At 41.4% G+C, this 27,243-nt stretch overlaps 1 protein-coding gene across 2 annotated transcripts in view; it reads left to right on the forward strand.

Moving 5' to 3' along the window:
- The window catches only part of KCNH1 (potassium voltage-gated channel subfamily H member 1), a 452,115-nt gene that overhangs the window by 9,168 nt on the left and 415,704 nt on the right, over positions 1-27,243 (forward strand). For both annotated transcript variants that reach the window (XM_007988540.3, XM_007988541.3), the window contains exons 2-3: positions 17,372-17,495; positions 21,153-21,259. In XM_007988540.3, the coding sequence (XP_007986731.1) occupies positions 17,372-17,495; positions 21,153-21,259 (231 nt within the window). The remainder of the gene's footprint in view (positions 1-17,371; positions 17,496-21,152; positions 21,260-27,243) is intronic.

A 27,243-nucleotide genomic window follows, 5' to 3' on the forward strand; every position in this document is an offset into this window, starting at 1 on the left:
GGAAGCTTGAAAACTGCTTATACCAAGGCGTAAGGTATTTACACCTTAGAAATTGGCCAATGTTATAAATCGGGACTCTTTTCTTCCCAGAGTCAGCTTGCTAACACACTACTGCCTATACCTCTCCCACACCTTTGTAAATAGTTCCCATATTAAACATTCCTCAAATTACATATTGAGTATGTCATATTTTGCTACCAAGACCCTGGCTGAGAAAGCCAATTACTTGTTCTTTGGATAAAGTGGTTTCTTTCTGGTTTTTTTTTTTTTTTTTTTTTTTTTTGAGACGGAGTCAGTCTTGCTTTGTCACCAGGCTGGAGTGCAGTGGCACAATCTCGGCTCACTGAAACCTCCACCTCCCGAGTTCAAGCAATTCCCCTGGCTTAGCCTCCTGAGCAGCCGGGACTACAGGTGCTCACCACCATGCCCAGCTAATTTTTCGTATTTTAGTAGAGATGGGGTTTCATTGTGTTGGCCAGGATGGTCTTGATCTTCTGACCTTGTGATCCGCCCGCCTCGGCCTCCCAAAGTGCTGGGATTACAGGCATGAACCAAAAGTGGTTTCTTAACATTTTGTGCAGACCATTCAGTCATGGCGGTGAATTTGGTGAGGGGATGTGCACTTAGGTACTCCTTTCAACACACAAAAACACCTGTGTTCTGCCTGAAGAAGGCAGTATGTGCCTGCCGTTGCTTTTCAGTTCAGTGAGTTGGTCACCTACAAGCTTGATAGAATACTTTCACGTCCCATTTCCATCTTTTTTCATCATTCAAGAATGAGGAAATAAGTGTGTATACTGCATTTGCCATTTTGAAATGATAGCTGATACTTTTTAAAGAAAAAAGAGCTCCTAAATTCTAGTCACTCTCATGTCAGATGAAATTCTCCTTTATGCTTTCCCACCTGGCTGGAGCACTCCAGGACTGTGCTCCAGCCTGACTTCATTGAGTGGCCGCTTTCCTCGTCTTTTCTTCATTTAAAATGTCTCCTCCCCTCCAGCTTCCCAATCCGTACCTCTCACATGTCTCTAGTAACACCATATCTCCAGTTTCCTGGTTTTCTTCTTCTCTTTTTGTATCTCTCTCTGGCCTTTGGTCTTATTCTCTCCCCTCAGTCTCTCATGTCCTCTCCTCTCCTGGTCTTTCACTCCCGCGGCTCACTCTCTCGGTCTTGCTATTATTGGTCTCTTGCTCTCAGCTCATGCTTTTGCACTCTGTGGACCTGGCCTCTGCCCCATGCCCTATGTCCCTTCATTCCCTCGCTGTCTCCTCTCCTTTCTCCATCTGTCTGTCTTCCTGCCTGTCTCTGTCACTGTCTACCTTTAATCTGTGTCACCTTCTGTCACCATCTACCATCTGTCTTCATCACTGTCTCTGTTTTTGCTGTCTCTGCCACTGTCCATGTCTCTTTGCTGTCTGTCTCTGCCTCCATCTATCCATCTCTGCCCATCTGCCTGTCTTTCTGTCTGTCCAGTTCTCCCTTCAAATGGCCTCATATATGCTCCCCTGTGTATCTGAGCTCCCTGTTTCTCTCTCAAGACCACTTTTCTCCATTTACTCATCAGCATGCATGTGGTCAAAGATACATGCTCAGCTCTACGGATCTCTCAGCTTTAGTTGTCTGAGTTTTGTTCTGGGGAGAGAATCTCATTGGTCCAGCCCTGACTATTGGTTGTTTGGCCAGCGGTCCACTCCAGGCCTAGTTTTCTGTGACTGGGGCCTGGGTGGAGGGGGTAGGACATGGAATTTTGTGATATGTAGAGTGGGGCAGATAAAGCCAGATAGGGAAACTGGGCATTGCTTAAAAATGGACAAGCGTGTCCCCTACACTCCTGCCATGCCTGGGACAGAGTAGTTACTCAAATATTTGTTGTATTAAACAGAGAGCTGCTTTGAGATTCCTCCCATTCACTCTGGTGGTATACCCTGTCCAAGTCTTTTTTTTTTTTTTAAATGTTTTTTTTTTCTTTATTTCTTCTAAAAAAAAAAAAAAACGGGATACATATGCAGAACGTGCAGGTTTGTTACATATGTATACATGTGCCATGGTGGTTTGCTCTACCTATCGACCCATTCTCTAAGCTCCCTCCCCTCTACTCCCACCCCCAACAGGACCTGGCATATGTCGTTCCCCTCTCTGTGTCCATGTGTTCTCATTGTTCAACTCCCACTTATGAGTGAGAACATACAGTGTTTGGTTTTCTGTCCCCAGGTTAGTTTGCTGAGGATGATGGCTTCCAGCTTCATTCATGTCCCTGCAAAGGACATGATCTCATTCTTTTTTATGGCTGGATAGTATTCCATGGTGTATATGTACCATATTTTCTTTATCCAGTCTATCATTGATGGGCATTTTGGTTGGTTCCATGTCTTTGCTATTGTAAATAGTGCTGCAATAAATATGCATGTGCATGTGTCTTTATAGTAGAATGATTTATATTTCTTTGGGTATATTCACAGTAATGGGATTGCTGGGTCAGATAGTATTTCTGGTTCTAGATCCTTGAGGAATCGCCACACTGTCTTCCACAATGGTTGAACTAGTTTACATTCCCACCAACGGTGTAAAAGCGTTCCTGTTTCTCCACAGCCTGGCCAGCATCTATTGTTTCCTGACTGTTTAATAACCATCATTCTGACTGATATGAGATGGTATCTCATTGTGGTTTTGATTTGCATTTCTCTGATGATCCGTGATGTTGAGCTTTTTTCATATGTTTGTTAACTACATAAATGTCTTATTTTGAGAAGTGTCTGTTCATATTCTTTGTCCACTTTTTGATGGGGTTGTTTGTTTTTCCCTTGTAAATATGTTTAATTTCCTCGTAAATTCTGGATATTAGACCTTTGTCAGATGAGTAGATTGCAAAAATTTTCTCCCATTCTGTAGGCTGTCTGTTCACTCTGATGATAGTTTCTTTTGCTGTGCAGAAGCTCTTTAGTTTAATTAGATCCCATTTGTCAATTTTGGCTTTTGTTGCAATTGCTTTTGGCATTTTTGTCATGAAGTCTTTGCCCATGCCCATGTCCTGAATGGTATTACTTAGGTTTTCTTCTAGGGTTTTTATGGTTTTGGGTTTTACATTTAAGTCTTTAATCTATCTTGAGTTATTTTTATATAAGGTGTAAGGAAGGGGTCTGATTTCAGTTTTCTGCATATGGCTAGCCAGTTTTCCTAGCACCATTTACTGAATAGGAGATCCTTTCCTCACTGCTTGTTTTTGTCAGGTTTGTCAAAGAGCAGATGGTTGTAGATGTGTGGTTTTATTTCTGAGGTCTCTGTTCTGCTCCATTGGTCTGTATGTCTGTTTTGGTACCAGTACCATGCTGTTTTGGTTATTATAGCCTTATAGTGTAGTTTGAAGTCAGGTAGTATGATGCCGCCAGTTTTGTTATTTTTGCTTAGCATTGTCTTGGCTATATGGGGTCTTCTTTGATTCTATATGAAATTTAAAATAGTGTTTTCTAATTCCGTGAATAATGTCAATGGTATTTTGATGGGAATAGCATTGAATCTATAAATTACTTTGGGCAGCATGGCCATTTTCATGATATTGATTCTTGCTATCCATGAGGATGGATTTTTTTTCCATTTGTTTGTGTCCTCTCTTATTTCCCTGAGCAGTGGTTTGTAGTTCTCCTTAAAGAGGTCCTTCACATCCCTTGTTAGCTGTATTCCTAGGTATTTTATTCTCTTTGCAGTGATTGTGAATGGGAGTTTATTCATGATTTGGCTTTCTGCTTGCCTATTGTTGGTGTAAAGGAATGCTTGTGATTTTTGCACATTGATTTTGTATCCTGAGACTTTGCTTAAGTTGTTAATCAGTTCAAGAAATTTTTGGGCTGATGTGATGGTGTTTTCTAAATATAAAATCATGTCATCTGCAAACAGAGACAACTTGACTTCCTTAAAATAACACAGGAGACAAATGTAAAGCCAACTTACCAAAAAAACCCCTTTTTCTAGCATTCATTAATATTTTTATGTTGCTTACTTTGAGTCATCACTTTTTTTGAGTTCTGAGAGTGAATGTTTTTGTGTTATTCGATTATGGTCTAAGACTTTTTGTTCAAATTGTCTATAATATATACAGATGTGCATTAAGAAATTATTAAGACTGTAAAAATGAGAATAAAATCTATTGAATTAGGCCAGGCACGGTGGCTCATACCTGTAATCCCAGCATTTTGGGAGGCTGAGGCAGGTGGATCAGCTGAGGTCAGGAGTTCGAGACCAGCCTGGCCAACATGGTGAAATCCTGTCTCTACTAAAAATACAAAAGTTAGCTGGGCATGGTGGCACACACCTGTAATTCCAGCTAGTCAGGAGGCTGAGGCAGGAGAATTGCTTGAACCCAGGAGACAGAGGTTGCAGTGAGCCAAGATTGTGCCATCGCACTCTATCCTGGGTGACAAGTGCAAAACTCTGTCTCAAAAAAAAAAATATGTATATATATAGAATCAATCATTAAATTGATTGATCTATTGAAACACTTTTAAACAATTGATTACACAAATATTTCTTAGCAGTAATTCAAGATATCACTGATCTCTTATTTCTTAAGTAAAATATCATTCAGTAATAAAAGTCTCTATATTTCAACACATTTTCATTCTCTTCCATACTTCTTGTGAAACTGGTTCATCTGTTTTTATTGTTTTAAAATTAATCTGATGCTGAAGAATGAAGATGGAGGTCATGCTTTTGATATCATGTACTTAGGGGTAACTACCCAATAAATGAAGTATTTGAGTTTGCTTTTGAAATTGAAATCTCTCTCTCCATTGTAATTTACTGACTTAATAAAAAATGTATTTCTGTAGGATATTAAAATCAGAGAAAGCAAATAACTATTGAATCTCTTGAGAGTTCAGTTTGTTTTGTGCAAAGATTAGGCTTTTGACAATTTAGAAGAGTCATTTTCATGAGACTTTATTGTTGAAAATCACAATAGAGCCACAAGATGACTTTTACTGATGTTAAGATTTTAGATGTTTTATTTGGGTATATCATACTGATTTAATTTCTTGTTTCTCATTCCATCCTCTCCATTCTCCTAAATAATCTTGATTTTTTTTTTTTTGAAGTAATTTCTGGTATGGATTTTATTTTGGTTCAGGTAAATCAAACTATTGTTTTCTGGTCTTTATATAGTAAAAATACATAGCACTTATTCTCATTTATCTCAATCATTATCTTTCAATTCTTTTTTTTTTTTATTTTTTTTTATTTTTATTTTTTGAGACGGAGTCTTGCTCTGTAGCCCGGGCTGGAGTGCAGTGGCCGGATCTCAGCTCACTGCAAGCTCCGCCTCCCGGGTTCACGACATTCTCCTGCCTCAGCCTCCGGAGTAGCTGGGACTGCAGGCGCCCGCCACCTCGCCCGGCTAGTTTTTTGTATTTTTAGTAGAGACGGGGTTTCACCGTGTTAGCCAGGATGGTCTCGATCTCCTGACCTCGTGATCCACCCGTCTCGGCCTCCCTAAGTGCTGGGATTACAGGCTTGAGCCACCGCGCCCGGCCTATCTTTCAATTCTTTATTCTAAAAGAAGGAAAGTATATTTTTACTCAAACCTGCTTTTTTTTTTTTTTTTTTTGAGATGGAGTCTTGCTCTGTCGCCCAGGCTGGAATGCAGTGGCATGATCTCGGCTCACTGCAAACTCCACCTCCTGGGTTCACGCCATTCTCCTGCCTCAGCCTCCGGAGTAGCTGGAACTACAGGCACCTGCCACCATGCCCGCCTAATTTTTTGTATTTTTAATAGAGATAGGGTTTCACCATGGTCTCAATCTTCTGACCTCGTGATCCGCCTGCCTTGGCCTCCCAAAATGCTGGGCATGAGCCACCGCACCCGGCCTCAAACTTCCTTTTTGTAAGAGTTATCCTTAGAAATCTATAATTCTAATTCTAAAATGTCACGAAGACATGTGCTCTTCTGACTAAAATATCTCAAGTTATTAGAAGTGTATTGTGAAATATTTACTGTAGCCCTCCAAATAACCAGTGTTGGCAGGGAACAATACACTTGTGTGCACTGCTTGCTGAATGTAGCTTTTATCTGCGTAACTGCCAAACTGAGTCACTTTTCTAAGTCGTTGCTTTAGTTAGTTTTTCCTTTGTTATTTGTGGTAATTTTGATGAAAAGCGATTTTTAATAATTTCTCTTGAGAATATGTCTGTGTTATGCTTTATGGGCAAATGGCAGGCTTGGAATGATTTTGACACTTCTGACTACCACAGTGTAGTTTGGCTCATGCCTCATCAGTTGGAGAAACTTTACACAGCAAGGGGAGGAGGGGAGTCTTTTAAATTTTTAGAGAATGTTTGTTTTATGCTATGAACCAGAGGAAAACTGTGTGGGCCGAGGAAGGTTGAATTTAGGAAACCTTACACTTAATTGCACACACTCTTGCAGCTATAGACCCTTAGGGGGTAAAAAGGCATCAGAAGTCGGCAGTAGAATCTGGCTAATTTGCATCAAAGACCTGGGACGCAGGGGAACTTTCAGATGAGAGCCAATGAATAAATCATGTCAAGGGCAGCCAGGTTGAACCTATACATTTTACTGAACAATGTAGGAAGGACTTGATAAGTTCAGAAAATACAAATTTGGAGGCAGGTTTGATGCTTCAGAATGGGCTATTGGCTGATTGGAAGTTACACATTCTATTTGTAAAAGATACATATGTACATATACATAGGTGTGTGTGTGTATGTGTGTGCATCAATAGCATATTTGTTTTCGAAGACACATTTAGGCATTTTCCCTATATATAAATGGACCCACCAATATGTGATTTATTTCTACTGTTGAATCATTTGACAACATGGTACATTTTAATATTAATACTACACATCGCATCATATCCCAAATCCAAACAATTCCACTGAGCAAAAGCCTGATACAACATGGTTCACCTGGAATAAGGGTATTAAGTTTAGAGGGTGTTTCTGCTGTTTTTGAAGTGATCCAGGCTGCACAGAGTCCAGCATTTAGAGAAGTGATATTTCATGGTGATGACTGGTTTGATTACTCCAAATGGATGCATGGATTGCAGGTTGCGGGGCATCATCTGATTTGTTCTTTGTTATGCATCTGATTACTTAGAGAGTCGTATTTTATTGCTGCCAGAAGCATGGAGATTTAGTTGACCTTGTCCCCCATCAGATCTATAGAGCCGAAGTGACTTACCTACAGCTCATTAGGGACAACACTGTGACTAGAATTAAACTTGTTATCATCCCCTTTCTTCTCACAGATGGTGCTCTGGGAAGCCTAGGGATTGCTGGGGAAGGGGAAGAGTAGATTACTAGAGTGTCTTTTACCCCTCATTCTTCTATTGGTTTTTATTGTTGACTAGATTCCTCGGTTCTTCTCCATGTAATCTCAGGACCTCCTTCTCTCTAGGTTGGCTCTGGTTGCACAGTCTCCTTATGGCCTCTCCTGTAGCATGGCCGAACTTCTTACATGGAAGCTCAGGGCTCCCAAGAGCACAGCAGCAGAAGTCACCAGATCTTAAGGCTTACGCCTGCAGTGGGCACAGCACCAACTCTACTGCATTCTGTTGGTTGAAGCAAATCATAGGCCTGCCCAGATGCAAGCGGGAGAGAACTACACAAGGCATGAATGCAAGGAGGCAGGGCTTATTGGGGGCTACCAATATAATCTTAACTGGTTATAATGAGGCTTTGACTGTACTACCTAATATAGAGTAGGGAACCTGAGATGTATAAGGGTCTGGTCTTTTCCACACACGTAAAAAAGAAGGACAGTGAAAATGACTTACACAGCATCAGCAGTGTTGTAAAAGTGGCCGTATTTCCTCTTCCTCTGGAGGTATTCATAAAGGGTCTCACCAGTGTGATTCAGCAGTTCTAGGAGTCAGGAACATGGGTGACCTCTTAATACCCTTGGAATCTTGGGGGTTTGATGCTTATTAATGTGTTGGAGCCCATTTTACTCTCATTCCCTTCAGATTTTTACTCAATTGAAGACTGTCTGAAGGAGCCAAATGAGGGTCAAAATACAGAATCAGCTCTATTACTATTATATTGGATTAGAGAAGATAGTGGTGCCATTTGTCTCCCTTCTCAAGCTTATACCCTGGCTTCTAGACCATGAGTTACTGACCTACTCCTAGGCTAAGAAGCTGAAGTTAAGCACAGGTCTGGCAGGGCCTGTCACAAGTATTATAGATTCTGAGTGCCATAAGGAGACAAGTAGCCCAAGCCCTCTCTTTCCCCACCAGGCTGGGGCATAGGCAAGTATGAGAGGCCAAGACAGAGTGATTCCTCTTGCTCTTGAGGTAGCTACCAACAGTTTGGTCAGTCTGATTATGAAGGTGTAAGTGGTGGGGATGAAAAGGGGGACAAAAGTTTTCACCCCAATGCTTCTATCTAGGGGTGGGTGGACACTCCTTTCTCTCAGTGGAAACCCCAGGAGTGGAAAGGTAAGTGTTGCCTGCATAAAAACTCTTTATCAAAATAGAGCTTTGAAATGGTGCTCAATCCTCCCAAACTCAGAGTACCATTAGGCCTGTGAGGGCATTGAACATTTGCAAGCTGTGGCTCTGCTGATTCCATTAAAGACTATTACAGGGCCGGGCACGGTGGCTCAAGCCTGTAATCCCAGCACTTTGGGAGGCCGAGACGGGCGGATCACGAGGTCAGGAGATCGAGACCATCCTGGCGAACACGGTGAAACCCCGTCTCTACTAAAAATACAAAAAACTAGCCGGGCGAGGTGGCGGGCGCCTGTAGTCCCAGCTACTCCGGAGGCTGAGGCAGGAGAATGGCGTAAACCCGGGAGGCGGAGCTTGCAGTGAGCTGAGATCCGGCCACTGCACTCCAGCCTGGGCGACAGAGCCAGACTCCGTCTCAAAAAAAAAAAAAAAAAAAAAAAAGACTATTACAGAAGTGATACTGTTAAGAGCCTCTGCTTTGGTGTTTGTGGTAGTTAATTTTATCAGTGGGCCATGGAGTGCCCAGATATTTAATCAAACATTATTCTCAGTGTTTCTGAGAGGGTGTTTTTGAATGAGTTTAGCATTCCATACAAATTTTAGGATATTTTTTCTATTTATGTGAAAAATGTCATTGATTCGTTTATTTTTATAGAGACAGGGTCTTGCTGTCTTGCCCAGGCTCGATTGCAGTGGCATGCTCATAGCTCGCTGCAGCCTTGACCTCTTTTGCTCAAGTGATCCTCCCACCTCAGCCTCCTGAGTAGCTGGGACTATGGGCACATGTCATTGTGCCCGGCTAATTTTTAAAAAGTTTTTATTGGAGACAAGAGCTGACTGTGGTGCCCAGGCTGGTCTCAAACTCCTGAGCTCCAGCAATTCTCCCACCTTGGCCTCTTCAAGTGTTGGGATTGCAGGTGTGAGCCACCATGCCTGGCTGAAATGTCCTTGGAATTCTGATAGGGATTGCATTTAATCTGTAGATCACTTTGGGTAGTGTATTAGGGTTGTTCTCTAGGGGGACAGGACTAATAGGATGTGTGTGTGTGTGTGTGTGTGTGTGTGTATAAAGGCGGGTTTATATATATATTAATATTAACTAATATAAGTATTAACTTACACACAATCACAAGGTCCCACAATACGCTGTCCGCAAGCTGCGGAGCAAGGAGAGCCAGTCCGAGTCCCAAAACTGAAGAACTTGGAGACCGATGTTCAAGGGCAGGAAGCATCCAGCACAGGAGAAAGATGTAGTCTGGAAGACTAGACTAGTCTTGCCTTTTCACGTTTTTCTGCCTGCTTTATATTTGCTGGAAGCTGGTTAGATGGTGCCCACCAGATTAAGGGTGGGTCTGCCTTCCCCAGCCCACTGACTCAAATGTTAATCTCCTTTGGCAACACCCTCACAGACACACCAAGGATTAATGCTTTGTATCATTAAATCCACTCAATTTGACACTCACTATTAACCATCACAGGTAGTCTGAACATGTTAACAATATTAATTCTGGCTAGGTGCAGTGACTCATGCGTGTAATCCCAGCACTTTGGGAGGCCAAGGCAGGTGGATCACTTGAGGTCAGGAGTTCGAGACCTGCCTCACCAACATGGTGAATCCCCGTCTCTACTAAAAATAGAAAAATCAGCTGGTCAAGGTGGTGTGTGCCTGTAGTCCCAGCTACTCAGGAGGCTGAGGCAGGAGAATTGCTTGAATCTGGGAGGTGGAGGTTGAACCCGGGATGCAGAGGTTGCAGCGAGCCGAGATTGCACCACTGCACTCCAGCCTGGGCGACAGAACAAGACCCTGTCTCAAAAAAAAAAAACAAACCAAAAAACCCAACTCCCATTCCCCTGCCACACAAAAGAATTATTAATTCTTCCAGTACATGAACATGGGATATATTTCCATTTATTTATGTAGGAGATTATATATTATTTGATATTTTATTCAAGCAGTGGGTTACTTTGCTAATTAAGTTTTGCTTAGCTTAAAATTAGGTTTCTGTTTACTGAGTGCGGAAAATAGTAAATAATCCCAGAGTCATTGATGTTTGGACGTAGAATGCCCATCTGTGCATTTGGCTAGAAACTCTGTGTCGCTTCACTTTAGCTCTCTTATTTGGCATTCTCAACCATGGGGAATACGGCCAACCACCTGGAGGAATTCAGAAGCCTTGGCTAAGCGAAGTTGCTGTCATAGTGTCCTTGTACTGGAATTTATGTACTTTTATCAGGAGATTCCCATTTTCTGAGCCTATTTATTCTTATGGCAGACATACTTCTAGAGGCATCCTGGCAAATTCACTCAGACATACATAGGCTTATTTCTTTATTTTATTGAACGGATCTAATCTTCCCCTTTGCTATTCCCTCCCATCTCACTGAATAGCAAAGGGAATGTGGTTGAGGGGACTCTAAAGTGGTGTCTCTAGCTCGTCCGGTTTAAATAGTCTTTTGGGTACCTCAGTCTCTTCTGGACTCAGATTCCACTTCTACCCACCTCATTGCTTCTAAGATGGTGTGTGGGGTGGAAACAAGTGGCACCTGCATAGCCTCTGGAGCCTCAGAGCCCTGGATGCAGAGCCCTAGTTTTCCCCTCTTGTTCCTTGAGTCTCTGGCAATGGTCCCTGCTCTGCTGGTCGCTGGGTGCGCAGCTGATATGTGGGGCTCCAGTCCACAGCTGGGAAACTTATGTTCCACTCTCTTGGATGGAATAAAACTTGGTACCTCTGCCCCAATCCAACACACGTATTCTCTCTCTCTCTCTCTCTCTCTCTCTCTCTCTCTCTCTCTCTCTCTCTCTGTGTGTGTGTGTGTGTGTGTGTGAGAGAGAGAGAGAGAGAGAGAGAGAGAGAGAGAGAGACTTGATCTAATGTAGGCTATTCCTGGCCTCCAGCTCACGTCTGATATTTGCCTGAGTCACTGTCCTCCCCCAAACACCCCCACCCACCCCATTTGATCCTGGGATTGGGTAGATTAACATACAGCCAGCCCTTGGCTATAAGGTCAGCTCACTCCACTGTGATAATCATCTGCTTATTCAACTTCAGCAGCCATGGGCAGTTGGGGACTTCTGGATTCTTTCCAGACTCCATGGGAACTGAGGGAGGCTCAGGACTGCTAACATGGCCAAGTTTCCTGTGCAGCTGCTTTGGGTCACCCAGTGTGGTGTTCCTCCTCACCCCTGAGTGTCAAATGGGGAGCCAGGCACAAAGTTTACCCTTTTCTCTCCTGTTCCTTCTCCTCTTCTACGGTATGGAAGCAGGACTGTTATAGAAACTGGCCAGCACGCTAGGTTTTAAGAAGTAAAAGATGGTAGTCTTCAAGTGAGGGAAGAGACAAAACATGGAAAAGACAGGAGAACTCAAGCATTCAGCACTGGAACAATGACTTCTACTCACATCAACATTTCCAGAGGGCATCATTGTATGCCAGAAGCAGAATAACAATATATGACTACAATAACAGTATTCATAGAAATGGTCTGATTTTAGCACCTAATGGCATGAGGAGACTATGTAATACAATGATTAAAAGCATAAATTTTGAAGTCACACAGACCTAGGTTCAAATCCCAACTTTACACTGGTATAAATGGTGATTGTGCATCCTCAGAGACCCAGTTTCCTCATGAGTAAAATGATGAAATCCCTGAGACTTCCTTCAGTAAAGTAATATCACTTCACAAAGATTTATATAAAGATTGAAAAACACCATGATACATGGTAAAGTACTTAAAACAGTACCTGGTACAGAGTAATCATCAATAAATGGTACCCATTATTATTAATACCTAAAATCTCACTTCTGTGGAATCCCTTAGTCCCTTAGATGATATTTGTGGTGGTATGGCATTTGTATGGGTAGCCCCTAACTTATAAACAGATTGTGTTCTGGAAGGTAATTTACAGGTCAATTATTTGTGGTTTAGAATAGAAGGGAATGTGCATGCTAGGCATGGGGCAGGGATGGGAAAAGAATTTCTATACTGTTGGAGGCAAACGGCTTTGTGGCTGGGACTAGAAATCTTTCTTCCATTCTCTCTTACTCCTTGGGTAAAGAGGGAATTCCTAGACCTTCTATCATGGAGTGACGAGGGAATCTTGCTCCCTAGAGCTATAATTGCTTGCTTGGGTTAGCAGTGAGAGGAAACTCTTTTGGAATTTTAAATTCTGTGGTGAGAATCTTCTGAGTGGGTGATAGGCTGATGATTCGATTCCTACTTCATTTCCTATTTTTCTGTTTCCCTTACTAAAGTCAGAGATGACGCTAGTGGGCTTGTTTTTTCTTCTTCTTCTTGTTAAAAAGTAAACTTTAATGTCGAAAATGCAAACTCGGGGAGGGCAGAAAGATCACACACAAGGCTGTTACTTCATACTTGGAGGGTTGCACAGCGGCGGGGCGGAGGAGCTCCTTGCTTCCCAGACGGTGGGGCAGCCGAGCGTAGGCCCTCCTCACTTCCCAGACGGGGCGGCGGCAGGCCAGAGACTCTCACTTCCCAGACCGGGCAGAGGCGTTCCAATTTCCCAGACGGTGAGGTGGCTGGGCAGAGGCGCTCCTTACTTTCCAGAGAGTGCAGCGGTCAGGCAGAGGGGCACCTCACAGATCTGGCGGTGACCAGGCAGAGGCGCTCCTCAGACCAGGGTGGGGGGCGTGGGGGAGCGGGAGGGAGGGGGTGGGGGCGGGCGCAGAGTCGCTCCTCACTTCACAGTGCAGCGGCCAGTTAGGGGCTCCTCATTTCCCAGACGGGGCGGCGGCAGGCCAGAGACCCTCTTCACTTCCCAGATGGTGCAGTGGCCGGGCAGAGGCGCTCCAGCTTCCCAGATGGTGAGGTGCCTGGGCAGAGGCGTTCCTCACTTCCCAGACGGTGGGGGGGCCGGGCAGAGAGCTCCTCACTTCCTAGACGGGGTGGGGGCCGGCAGAAGCGCTCCTCACTTCCCAGACAGTGGGGTAGCCGGGCAGAGGCGCTCCTCACTTCCCAGAGGTGCAGTGGCCGGCCAGAGGCGCCCCTCACTTCCCAGACAGGGCTGCGGCCGGGCAGAGGCGCCCCTCACTTCCCAGACGGTGGGACCGCTTGGCAGAGGCGGTGGGCTTGGTTTTTCTTACATGGGGCTGTAATATGCACACCAGGGACTGAGGGTGTGCTTCCAGAAGGCTGAATAACTTTAAAAGGTGATCAGAATACTTTTGTGAGCACTTGCAGTGATACTGGAGCTTGAAATCTATCTTGCTCTCATTTTTCAGTAAGTAAAAAATTTGATCAATAAATTAATCTTTTAGATTAAAGTAATTAAAATTAAGTACATAGTTATTTTTATCAAAGTCAGTAAGTTCATGTTTACAAAAATCAAGCAGAAGAGCTTGTAATGTAATGTCAATAACCATTCTATGCCTTGTCCCTCCTCCCATCCTACTCACCAGAGGCCCTGTCTTCTAATTTTAGCTTTCTTCTTATAGTTTCTGCCATGTCTCTAAATAACATGCATTACAGCTATTTATAGATTTATCCATCTTAGATATTATCTGTTGACTTCTGTTAATTAGTTGAGGTTTTAGCTCACTTAATCTTACTCCCTACCCCTCCTCCTAATATGATTATATTACTCTCTTATTGTTTATTTTTGCAACTTTAAGTAAAATATTTATACCATTTTTTAATCAGCTGTACACACCATCTCTTATTCTCTTCATCATTGTTCTCTTTTCTCTCCCTAAACTTTTATCATCTGTATTTTTAGTGTCAGTATTTCTGACACTAAAAATACAGTATCATCTGTATTTTTAGTATCATTTGGTTTTAAAATTGGAAATTAATAAGGTGCTTACCTTATTCTTACAACGATGTGATGATGAGATTTTGGTTTTTGTTTTCTTTGATATTTCTAATTCCCTTTCCTGCCATACTTTTATTGACAATGTTGTTCTAAATAATCAAGAATATCATCAAATCCTGACCTCCTTTACCTGTAGATAATTCTCTTTTGGAACTTCTAGTCTCTGAATTGTTTCGTATTGAATACTGTCTACTAGCTCTCTTCCTTGCTTTCTACATTTGGAGCTATTTTTTCCTGGTTTCCATGTTGTCCTCCTTTTTGCTTTATTCCCTCATTTTACTCAAGTAACTGCCAAAGAAAGAATATGTGGTAAATAATTTCCCCTAATCTTTGCATATATGAAAATATCTTCATTGTACACTCACATTTGATTGTTTTAATTTTAAGAAGAATGTCTTCTGGCCTTTTCTCAAGTTGTTCTTTCTGCTGTTCCTCTTCAGGTGCATGTTTTTCCTCTTGGACTGACCCTCCGTGTCTTTTTTTTTTTTTCTTCTCCGTGTTTCTTGTCTCTTTCTCTTTCTGTATTACTTTCTGTTAGATTGTATCTTCTAAAATTCATGTTCAATATTTAATTGCTATTCATTTTTAATTTACAAGAGTTCTTGTTCCCTTATTATTTTTTCCACATAGCATTCTGTTTTTGTTTTGTGGATGTAATACTTCTTGAATCTCTCTAAGGATACCAATTAGATTTTTTTTTTTTAAGTTCTTCTCTGTTTCCTATAATATTGCACCTTCTTCCCCAGTTATTTTATTTTTGTTGTTCATTCTTTTTTTATGTAATTTTCATTTTTGTGGATTTTTACATTTTTAATTTGTTTACTTTTATTTTACTGGGGTCTGGTATACAAAAGAAAATAAACACATGTGGCCAATCCATTATCTATAACTGGCTATTCTTTCCTCTTTCTGCATAGATAATATCAGTGGAGCATTAGCCATGATAAAGAATACTCAGTTTTTCCTCCTGCTCTAGGTATCTTGAGGGAAATTAACTACTATTTCAGGATTTAACAAAAGAGATAGTCAAACTGACTAGACTTCATGTACACTTGGGAGGAATTTAGTAAATACTGTACTACTTTTAAGTCTAAGCTATTCAGTTCAGGAAATTGAGTTTATTCAGGGAGAGAAGACCAATATGAAGGATTATTCTGCCCCTAGGATAAAATCAAAACTCTCTGACTTTATTCATTCAAGACCCTTCCCAGTCTAGTCTCCAGTTACTCATCCTGCCTCTCTTCCTGTCTGCCCTTTGTCTACCCTAGCCTGCGCCGTGTTCCATGCTGCCATGCCTTTGCCCACGCTGGATCCTCTACCTGGAATGCTCTCTTCCTCTCACACCCTCTTGAGTTCACGAAGACAGTGATCATATTTTAATTTCTGTATCTATTGTTTTTGTATTATCTGTGCCAGTTATATATGAGGCATTCAAAAAGTTTAAATAAATCTTACTCATCCTTTTAGACTAGAGCAAATTCAAATATTATCCCCTCTAAGATACAGCCCTTTACCTCTCTCAGAGTTCATTGTTTTCTTACCTGTTTCTTTAGTTAGTTGTGGACATATCTATTTGTCTTGCTAAGTTCCTTGAGTGCAGGGACCGTTTCTTATCAATCTGGAGACCCCCCAGGATCTTGCATTGTGCTTGGCACCTGTTGGCACTCAAGAGCAATTTATGTATATATGGGACAGATGGAGGGAAGGACTGGTTGTAGATTTTCATTAAAAGCATATTTATAAAAATAGTAGCTTTTATAGATTCACCTCATAAATGTTGTGTTTTCTGTTCCTTTTAAATAGATCAAAGCATTCTCAATAATAGATTGCCATGTTTAGTAATTCCTCCTCCTTCACCCTCCTCTGTAAAATCGTGGCTCACCACAACCCTTAGCTCCTCAGACCCTGTCTTCTTCCAAGTCTTTTGTCTTCAGTGGTGTCCGTATGAAGTGGAATCATTTTCCCAAGCCTGCCAAATCAAGTATAAACTCATCTAAGAAGAGTGCAGAAGCCTATCTGAAGGGATGGCTACCCATATTGTGAAAAAACTGTAAATGCTTTCAATTAAATCATGATATAATATATCACTATTATTTCACTCTATGTAGTATGTGTATATACAGACACACACATACATACACAATACCCTCTCCAGTTTACAACTAAAGAAGGATGTTTGTGTTCTTTCTTTTTTTGGAGGGTGGGGAAGTGCATGGGTCTTCTGTGGAAAGGAAGGGCCAAACTTAAATAATGATTACATTTAAGTTCTGGAAGTTATTTGCTTAATTGAAATGCTTGAAAAGAAAGGAAGGACAGTTGATTTCCTGAGCATAAAAAGTATTGACGACTGATTTTCAAAAATGTGGGAAGTAGTGAGAATACACTAAACTGGCCAAACACAAACAGCTCTGTGACTGAATTTCAAAATCAGCAAGAATTTCAAAATTAGCAAGAAGGTCCTGTTGTGTGGGCATCTTGATCAGCCTCTAAAAGCTCTAGTATTAAGAGAGTCTAGTTACTATTCCTTACCAAGGGAAGGGTTCCATGGTGGTATGTGTGTCCATGAGGCAGTGCTCAGCCTCCTTCCTGTATCTTCCTGAGATGCCCCCTAGGTTAGGCAAATCCTAGTTAGGGTCAAGAAGGCAAATTTTTAGCTTCTGGCCAAAAGACTGAAAAGGCTAAGATGCTGGACAGAGCTCAGAATAAATTACTTTTGGGCTGTCTCTTGCTCTGTATTATTGGTATACCTTCACTGGGATGAAAAATTAGGACTTAAATATGTCTCATGGGAATCCACTGGATTTCTGCAGGATTCGTTGGTCTGGTTAGGTACGCTTTCTTTTCTAACTTGTTTTTGGAGTACAGTGACCTAAGTTAGCACTTGCATTCAAAATATTCACTTCTAAAACAATGTTGTTTTGTATTCCTTACAGGGCCACATTCCTGTTCAAAAGTCTGTGTTTTGGAGGGAAACAGAAATATCTGGATTGCTTGACATTATTTATGTCCTCATTGAATCTCAACTAATATGTTGCCTCATGTGCCCTTTTTTCCCTTTTTTTTTTTTTTAACAGATACTAATTTTGTGTTGGGGAATGCTCAGATAGTGGACTGGCCTATTGTGTACAGCAATGATGGATTTTGCAAGCTCTCTGGCTATCACAGGGCAGAAGTGATGCAAAAAAGCAGCACCTGCAGGTATTTATGTTTGGGGTTGTTCTGGTGAACAATCTATTATGATATCTTTTGGAAAAAGAAAGTGGCTTAGTGCATTTGGGAATTGCCTTTACCTCATTCAGTGTGTATTCAGAGGAAAATTTATTGCCATATCATCTCTAGTTCATGTACTGTACTGGGAAAATCAAAGCAGATATAAAACATAGTTCCCACAACTGACAAACTTGCAGTCACTAAGATGGGAGAAAACCCAGAAGAACTCAGGAAAACCATTCTGTCTATAAAATGTGAACTCAAAAGTTATGGCATTTTAGATTAAATTAAATGTGAAAGTTAGAGGCTCAAATACAGTGAAATGAAATTTTAGATGACTAAAACAATTTTTAAAAATTTGTGAGCATTTTAGAAGAGTAACTACAATGTCGGAGACAAGGGCCTTGCTCCTAGAGCTTTTCTTCAGTCAAAATTCTTTTTTGTTTTGAGATGGCTTCTTGCTTTGTTGCCCAGACTGGAGTGCAGTGGCGTGATCTTGGCTCACTGCAACCTCCGCCTCCTGGGTTCAAGCAATTCTCCTGATTCAGCCTCCTGAGTAGTAGCTGGGATTACAGCCGTGTGCCACCACACCCGGCTAATTTTTCCTTTCTTTTTTATTTTTAGTAGAGACAGGGTTTCACCATGTTGGCCAGGCTGGTCTTGAACTCCTGACCTTAGGTGATCTGCCCGCCTTGGCCTCCCAAAGTGCTGGATTATAGGCATGAGCCCTTACACCTGGCCTCAGCCAGATTTTTTTACTTCAGAAAAAGATGAGAGAACCAATATTTTGTTGCCTTCTAATTCATGCTGTTACCTCTCTCTCTCTCTGAACTCTTAGCAAATTGTACTAACAGTGAAGCTGGTATATTTTTACAGGGTTTCTAACCAAGCAGTGTCCTTGGGCCGTGGTGTTAGAAAAGCTCTTTTAAAGCATCTTCCAGGTGTTGAGCCAGACATACAGCCTGGATCCTGCCAGACATTCCCCTGCTGTACCCTGGCAAGGTCTTGGCCCACCATAGCCTTTTGGCTCCTCTCAGTCTCTGCCTTCTTCCGTCTTCTGTCTTCAGTGGTGTTTGCATGAAGTGGAATCATTCATGCCAAATGAAGAAACAAATTCATCTATGAAGAGTGGAGAAAACTGTCTGACCAAGCATAGTCTTCTGTTTTCAGAAGTTGCATTTTTACTTGCTAAGTCAGCCATGTCACTTTACATTATTTTAAAATAAAACAGTCTTCTAAAATAAAATAAATGTCTGAGCTCATAAGAAGGAAGTATCAGATGTTTGGAAAATATTTCCACTTTCTTAAATCTTAGATTTTGGGGACTGAGAAATGGAAAATTGAAGATTTTTCCCCCTGACTGTTCAAGGGTTTAGAAATTATAATTCTTAATATAATAGAATCATCTTATATTCTTTGTGTGCTGTTATCCTCTAAAGTATTTACAGATCTGTTTATCTGCATCTACATCTCTATCTGTACTGCACATACATAATCAGAACAATTTCAGAGACGTAGCTTCACTTTTTAGTGGGACTTGAACAGCCTTTCCTTACCTTTCTTCTTATTGGCTATAATCAGACACTTTAAGGAAATCAGATAAAATAACTTGCTAATTTAGCCAGCTTTTTTTTTTATGCACAGTTCTCAGCAACTTATTGAATTACCCGAAGGTATCCCTTCTCTATAAATAAACATACCTTTGTGCTAGCTATGTTCCTGATAGCTCAGGAGTCTCTTTTACTTATTTTGTGCATTGTAAGCATTTGCAATCTAAGATCTAGGTAAAGGACACTTAGAACTACTGGTAATCTACAGCTTGAAAAAGTACATAAGACGAATGAAAACTGGGTGTAATTATGGCACTTCATTTATTTGAAGATTCAACTTTACAGAGATTTCTTTTACCTTGTTAAGGAAATTGCTAGCATATATGCCATCACTTCATTTAAATGGAGGTCACTTATACAGAAAATTAACTCACAAAGAGAAAGAGGAAAAATCCTCTTATTCTTAGGCAGGGCTAAATTAGTCTTGATCTATTCTTCTTTCTAGAGATAATTCAACAAGCTCAGTTTTCCAATTCCTGGCTTACAGACAAAGAGTACAACCCCAAAGCAGAGTGCATAAGGACAACCACAGATAATCACATTCCTCAGAGGACTGGGAAGGGACATAAAATAACAACTGTGACACAGAATTCACCAAGTCAACAGCTAGGACTCTTTTCTTATTGGGTGCCAGAATTTGGAAGCCTGTAGTAAGCCCAGGGTTGTTCCAGTATCAAGCTAAGCATAGTGCTTGACTTAGTGGTTCAGTTTTAGATCAGAAATTGCACTTGATAACCTCTGAGGTTCTTTGTAGTTCTGAAACTCTATGTTTCTGTGATTCAAGTCATCAAAAAAGGTTAGATGATATTGACTTTACAGTAACATTCAGGAACCCATGCCAGTTTGTGCATTACCTGACTTGAGGAGTGATCATTGCTGCTCTTTCTTGTTATTGCAGTCTGAAGGCCTGGGGTGGGCAGGGGAAATGCTTGCTGGACCCATGGGCAGCCTTTGTCAGAGAACTGGACATTCCAGCCCCATTGAAACATGTTTTTTCCCCCCTCCTCTGGCATTTTGTTAGTCTCCTGTGCCATTATTCATTCTGCTTAATTGGAAGTATATCCTGTTCCCAGAGGGACAAACCATAATTTTTAGACCAGATTCAGTGTGGGGCCCAGGTAAATAGACAGTCCTGGCGCTTTTCTTCCTTCTGGTGAGAACTAGTATTGGTAGGTAGACCTTCTACTCTTCTGAGGTTTTCTCTAATACATTACATGTACATTTAAATAAATGAATTTATTTTGCTGAGAACTAGAAAAGGAAAAAAATCTATGGTCTAAACTTACCCAGCCATCTTTACCAGGAAGTCTCCCAGAGTTGTATTTCTAAAATGAAATCTGATTATGTTTCTCCTTTGCTTAAAACCCTCCCGTGTGCTCCCATTGCTTTCAAGATAAAGATTAAATTACTTCCCATGGCTTATAATGCCGTGGTCTCCTCCATGATCTTGCCTCTGTTTACTTCTTTATATTATCTGTTGCAAATTTCCCTCTCATTGTCTATATTTCAATCATACTGAAATGAACTATAATCAGGGTCTGGAATTAATCTGACTGTCACCTCTGTGCCTTTGCAGTTGCTTGTCTTTTGTTTGGAATGTTTTTCTCCTTCTTTCTTTCAGCCATTTCCCCTCCTTCCTGCCCCTTAGACTTAATTGTCCTTACTTCTGGGAAGCATTCTCTGATCAACCAGGGAGTGCACTGTGCCTATTCTGTGTGTTCTGTAATTCATTATGTGTGCTTGCCATTGTGGCAGTGATCACACTGTTCTCTAATCCACTGTTTTCTGATGTACTATTTTATGGTGTGTATCTCTCATTAGACTGTTAGTTTTTTGGAGGCAATGAAAAAGTCTTATTCAGAGTTGAATCAGTAAATTTTTTTGAGTCAGTTAATGTTTTCATTGTGTGTGTGTATCTGTTCCACAGTACATAGCACAGTGCTGAATATAGAACAGATATTTAACATATGGTTGTTAATTAGTTGTTAATCTAACCAACTTGTTAATCTAACTTGAGTTCTTTGGTTGTTTGCAGTTTTATGTATGGGGAGCTGACTGATAAAGACACGATTGAAAAAGTGCGGCAAACATTTGAGAACTATGAGATGAATTCCTTTGAAATTTTAATGTACAAGAAGAACAGTGAGTATTGAGACCATTCTGAACTATACCTTTTTATGTGTTTGAAATAGTAAAATATCTCCTCTTCCTCTGTTACTGTCTTGGTTTTTCTTCTCTCCCATCAGGTAAATGCTGGTGCTTGAAGCCATTGTGTATGTTGGGATGAATGATACAGATTAATCAGTTACACTGTTTCTCACAGGAACATTTGATGAGGTTCTTGTCACTAATTAAGACTTCTTCATCTATGTTGTTGTTGCTAAGAGTTAGTGTTTTTTCCTACTGGTTTACATATGGTGAGTTGCTAGCTTAAGGCACTTGTAGACTTTTTAAAAAGGGAGGGACAAGATGGGACAGAAATTCTGTCCAGTTCATCTTTGTATCTATCTTCTACAGCACTTAGCACAAGTAACACAGTGGGTGCCTAATTAAGAGCTCCTAAATAAAAGTTTGTCCCCAGTATTAAGAGCAATACATTGTTAATTTGTATTTGTTTGTGGCTACAATTACTTCCACAAAGTATGTTAATGAGGTTTTAGGTCAATAGCCATACAGAAGTATAAAACTTGCTCTTCCCTTAGGAGGTTTCCTGTTGGAGATTAGCTGTATTAGAAGTAGGGAAAGTAGGGTATATGGGCCTAGCAAGGCTGCATGGGTGTTAATAGTGGTTTGTTTCTGTTTTTTAAAAACACTAGTTTTGTAAGAAATCCTGTTGCTTATATGCAGGATTGACTGGTAGGAAATTGGTTCAATTCAACAATTCTGGGGCGGTCCTTATGGCACATGAGGATATCTGTTTAATTTGGTGGCATTTAGGTTTGAGTGATATGTTTTGCCCTGGAAAGTAAAGGGCATGTGTTGTTTTTATCTGGGAGCAGCCGGGACTTTTTTCAGGTCTGGGGTATTGGAGTAGGTGACTGAGATTACTGCTTGCTTGGTAGTCTGTGCCGATACTGGTCTGAGAGATTAGCACTGGCCATCCACAAGCCCGAGAGGGTTGTTACCAAAGCTTTCACACTGGAGTCGTTGCCTTGCTCCAATTCACTCCCTCTGCTGGCAGATCTAGTTCCCACCCCACTATTAGCTAGGAGAGGAACGAAGGGAAAGACTGTGAAGGGCTGTATGCCAGTGTTTCCACTATGGGGGAACACGACTCAACTCAAAGCAACAGCTCTTACCGGAAGCATACCAACAGCAGAAAGACATGTTCTGCACATGTGTCATAAGCTAATGGAATAAGTTAAAAGTTTACCACTTTGGCAGCACTAATGATTCACTTGCCTTTGGTTTCAGTGAGCATATGCCCCAGAGTGAGTCTGAGATGCGACAGGGCAATCTGCCTTCTCCTAGCTGTCTCTGGGGCTGAAGATCCTGTATTATGAGTATCTCACTATGCTGAAAGTGATTGATTCTGATATTTGAAGTTCTGTACTTTAGGTAGACATGAACTACCCAGGTAAACCAACTAGATCAAATGATGGCCGACCAAAGAATCAGCATTTCTTTCCTTCCTGAAGTTTGTGGTAGGTTTATTGATAGTCTCCAAAGTGGCATATCAACCTGGGCATCAGGCTCTACTTTATGGGTGATATTAAAGCATTTTCAAGAGTAATTATGATCATATACAATTTTCACCCTAGCTTTTACCTTTAGAAAATAAACTTTGTGTAAGGCATGACTGTATTTTAAAATGTGGATTCTTTAAGCGCTGTGAAATAGGCACAACTGAAAGATAATTCCTCATCCAAGGTCATGTAGCACCAGGACTAGTTTCCACTGTTTGCTCCATGGCCATTCTCAGTTTTATTGTGGGTACCAGGCAGGGCTAACACATAAGGTCGTGCAGGCTATACCCTCTTAGGGGGAAGTGGAAATCAACTTGTGATTTCCTTGCTTAGTTCTCCATGGACCATGGTCTGGAATTACATCTGTGCTGAGGAAGGAGTTTCTCTTTCTAATTCACACAAAGATGCCTAGTGGGTCAGCAGGGGCTCTGGACAAAGCTAAACTTGTACATAAAACATGAACCATGAAACTAAGGAAATGATGAAGATAATGTTTTCTTCCTAGGACCTGCCCACTACCTCCAAATCCCACCCTCTCTTGAGGAATTAAGAACCTTTAACTTATTTGTTAAGCCTGGAAATTATACAGTTGCACTGGATTCTCTCTCTCTCTGTGTATGTGTTTTTTCCAATAGCTTTTTATTGACCTACAACCCTATGGCAGACAGTAGGTTCGCTGCTAGGGATGCAAATATGAAGAGACAGACACAGTGTCTGCTCTTACAGCATCTGTAGGGGAAGGGGCAGCATCCACGGAACAGAGCCGTAAGTGCTTTGATGGTGACACCACATAGGTGGCTCACAACTCCAACTTAGGGGGTCAGGGAAGGAAGTCTTCCTAACAGACATTAAGTGCCATGCAGAAACTGGAAGGATAGAGGGGAGTTAGACAAAGATCAGGGCCAAGAGTATCCCAGGCTGAATGCATGTGAAGAGGGCTGCAGCAGAGAGAGAGCACTGAGGGTTCAAGAGACACAAACCCATGCTTCTTCAACTTTGACATGCATAAGAACTCACCAGTGAATGGAAATGTGTATTTCTATGCCGAGGGTCTCGCAAAGGATCTGCGGTTCTGCTTCCAGGTGATGCCGATGCTGCAATTCCAGATAGCAACAAGAAACAGATCACACTTGGAGTAACAAGGACAGATAGAGCTGCAATGAAGACTGGCTTCCATGCCAACAGGGTGCATCTCTTTCAGAGCTCTACCCCTTGCACCCAGCCCAGTGCCTGACACATAGAAAGTGCTCCACCCAAACTCATGGAGTAAATAAATATATGAATAGATGAGGGGCCAGGCGCAGTGACTCACGCCTATAATCCCAGCACTTTGGGAGGCCGGGGTGGGTGGATTGCTTGAGGTCAGGAGTTCGAGACCAGCTTGGCCAACATGGTGAAACCCCATCTACTAAAAATACAAAAATTAGCTGGGTGTGGTGGCGGGTGCCTGTAATCCCAGCTACTTGGGAGGGTGAGGCAGGAGAATTGCTCGAACTCCAGAGGCAGAGGTTGCAGTGAGCTGAGATTGTGCCTCTGCTCTTCAGCCTGGGTGACAGAGAGACTCTGTCTCCAAAATGTGTGTGTGTGTCTGTGTGTGTGTGTATATATATATAAAAATATATAAATACATGAGAAGTAATATGAGGTTGGAGAGGCTAGGAAGGGCCAGTCACACAGCCAAGTTAAATCGTTTAGAATCTGCCTTAAAAGCGGCAGTGGTAGAGAAGGCGGTGGAGGTGAGGGGTGTTGAGGGATTTTAAGCAGGGTAAGTATGTCTTCAGATTCCATTTTAGAAAGATGGCTCTCTCGGGAGGCTGAGGCAGGAGAATGGCGGGAACCCGGGAGGCGGAGCTTGCAGTGAGCCGAGATCTGGCCACTGCACCCCAGCCTGGGCGACAGAGCGAGACTCCGCCTCAAAAAAAAAAAAAAAAAAGAAAGAAAGATGGCTCTAAGCCGAGGAGTGGTGGCTCACACCTGTAATCCCAGCTACTTGGAGGCTGAGGGGGGAGGATCGTTTGAGCCCAGAAGTTTGAATCTGACCTGGGAAACATAGCAAAACCCTTCTAAAAAAGAAATGAAAAGAAATATGGCTCCAGCTACAGCGTGGAGATGAAATAGAGCTTAGTAAGCAGCAGGTAGAGGAGCTGTTAGGAATCCCTCTGACAGCAAAATGATAGTGGCCTTGTCAGGCCAGTGAATGCCTGGAAGAGGCATTCAAACTGACAGGTGTCAGGGGGCTATGGAGGAGATGGGCGCAGGGCCTTTGTCAGTGTTGTCCTGTGATGGGCTCCTCCCTTAGTTTGGGAGCCCCAGGCAGAGCCCAGGAAGTAGGAAGCCCCACGTTCCAGTCAGGAACTCATCGTTTAACCTGAGGTAAAACTTACCTCCAGTCTGGCTGGGAGCCGGCATTGAGGAGTAAGGAGGTGAATGTTTGCTGAGTTACTTTGAAAGGAACCTGATATTTACCAAGAAACGAGAGAAACAACATGTTGTGATGCAAAGTGAGGGCATCAGAGCCAGGGAGTGAGCAGGAAGAGAGAAGTCCACTGGGAACCGAAAAAGGGCGGAGGGGAGGAAGGAGGGTTTCATGTTTCTTTTCACCTCTGTGGAGGTAGAGTTTGCTTCTACTTTGAAACTTCGCTGTTCAATAGAGTAAAACATTCAGCATTTTAAAGCAATATAGAGTTCCATGAGGTAAAAGTTCTTCTTGTTGAGATTTTAAAAAGTGAAATATTGCTATCTTAAAGCATATTTTTTCTCTGATTTTTAAATTAATGCATTTTTACCATGATGAATGCATGCAAAAAATTTAAAGAAAAAAAAATCCAACAGACTCAGAGAAGTACTATTATACTATTAACTTTTTGGTGTGTTTCCTTTTTGTTTTTGTCTGTGTACATTTTACATAATGGAGATTTTGACATGTATACAATTTAAAAATCATGTTTATTTAGTCTTTATCACAAAAATATCCCCATTATTAAAATTCCTCATAAATATAATTCAGGAAGAATTTTATTAATGTTTCCTCTATTATTATTTATGAGGCTCAATTTTCATTATTAAAAACAATGCTGAGGTAAAAATTGTTATACAAATGTATTTTGTTGACATTATGAAATATTTCCTAGAAGTTGAGAATTGCTGTGTCAAGGAATGTGAACTAAGGTTTCTGAGACATTTTGCCAAATAGCTTTCCAGAAGGACTGAACCCGTTTCCAAGTCCTCACACAGAATGTGAGTGTCTGACTCATATGCCTCACCAGCATTGAATAGCATAATTTTTAAATTGTCAAATTGCCCACAATTTTTTTTGTTTAATGAGCTTTTTAATGCTAGTGAGATTGAAGTATTTTTTTCCTATTTATTATCCATTTAAAATTACCCTTTTAAATGTTAATTGTTCGGATTCTTTGCCTATATATCCTATTTAATTATAGGAATTTTCCCACTCATTTTTACAAGCTTTTAATACATTGTTTTAGTTCTCTTTTTCCCAGTCTCATTCTCTAGGGTTTGCAAGGACAACTTTGTAGAAAGGATCTGTCATGCGCGTCCGTGTGAAGAGACCATCAAACGGGCTTTGTGTGAGCAACATGGCTGTTTATTTCACCTGGGTGCAGGCGGGCTGAGTCCGAAAAGAGAGTCAGCGAAGGGAGATAAGGGTGGGGCCATTTTATAGGATTTGGGTAGGTAAAGAAAAATTACAGTCAAAGGGGGTTTGTTCTCTGGTGGGCAGGAGTGGGGGTCACAGGGTGCTCAGTGCGGGAACTTTTTGAGCCAGCATGAGCCAGGAAAAGGAATTTCACAAGATAATGTCATCACTTAAGGCAAGGACCGGCCATTTTCACTTCTTTTGTGGTGGAATGTCATCAGTTAAGGCTGGGCAGGGCATTTGCACTTCTTTTGTGATTCTTCAGTTACTTCAGGCCATCTGGGCGTGTACGTGCAAGTCACAGGGGATGCGATGGCTTGGCTTGGGCTCAGAGGCCTGATAGGATCTTCTATTGATAAGCATTAATATTTGTCCTATCTTTTGGGGAGTTGACAGTAATTAGCAGAAGGCTTCATGGTGTGGTTTGGAATGAGTGGAATTCATTACATATGTTGAAGGATGGATTATTTGAAAGATTTCTCTCTATTGGCTATTTGGAAAACCTGGCATTTCTGGAGTGCTATATATTTCGTATTGTTACTTGCCTAATGTTTAGTATGCTGTATGATTTCCTTTTCTTTCTTTCTTTCTTTCTTTCTTTCTTTCTTTCTTTCTTTCTTTCTTTCTTTCTTTCTTTCTCTCTCTCTCTTTCTTTCTTTCTTTTTCTTTCTTTCCGTCCTTTCCTTCCTTCCTTCCTTTCCTTCCTTTCTTTCCTTCCTTTCTTTCTTTCCTTCCTTTCTTTCCTTTCTTTCTTTCCTTCCTTCCTTTCCTTCCTTCCTTTCCTT

This window comes from Chlorocebus sabaeus, chromosome 25, assembly GCF_047675955.1.
Source record: "Chlorocebus sabaeus isolate Y175 chromosome 25, mChlSab1.0.hap1, whole genome shotgun sequence".
Classification (NCBI taxonomy): domain Eukaryota; kingdom Metazoa; phylum Chordata; class Mammalia; order Primates; family Cercopithecidae; genus Chlorocebus; species Chlorocebus sabaeus.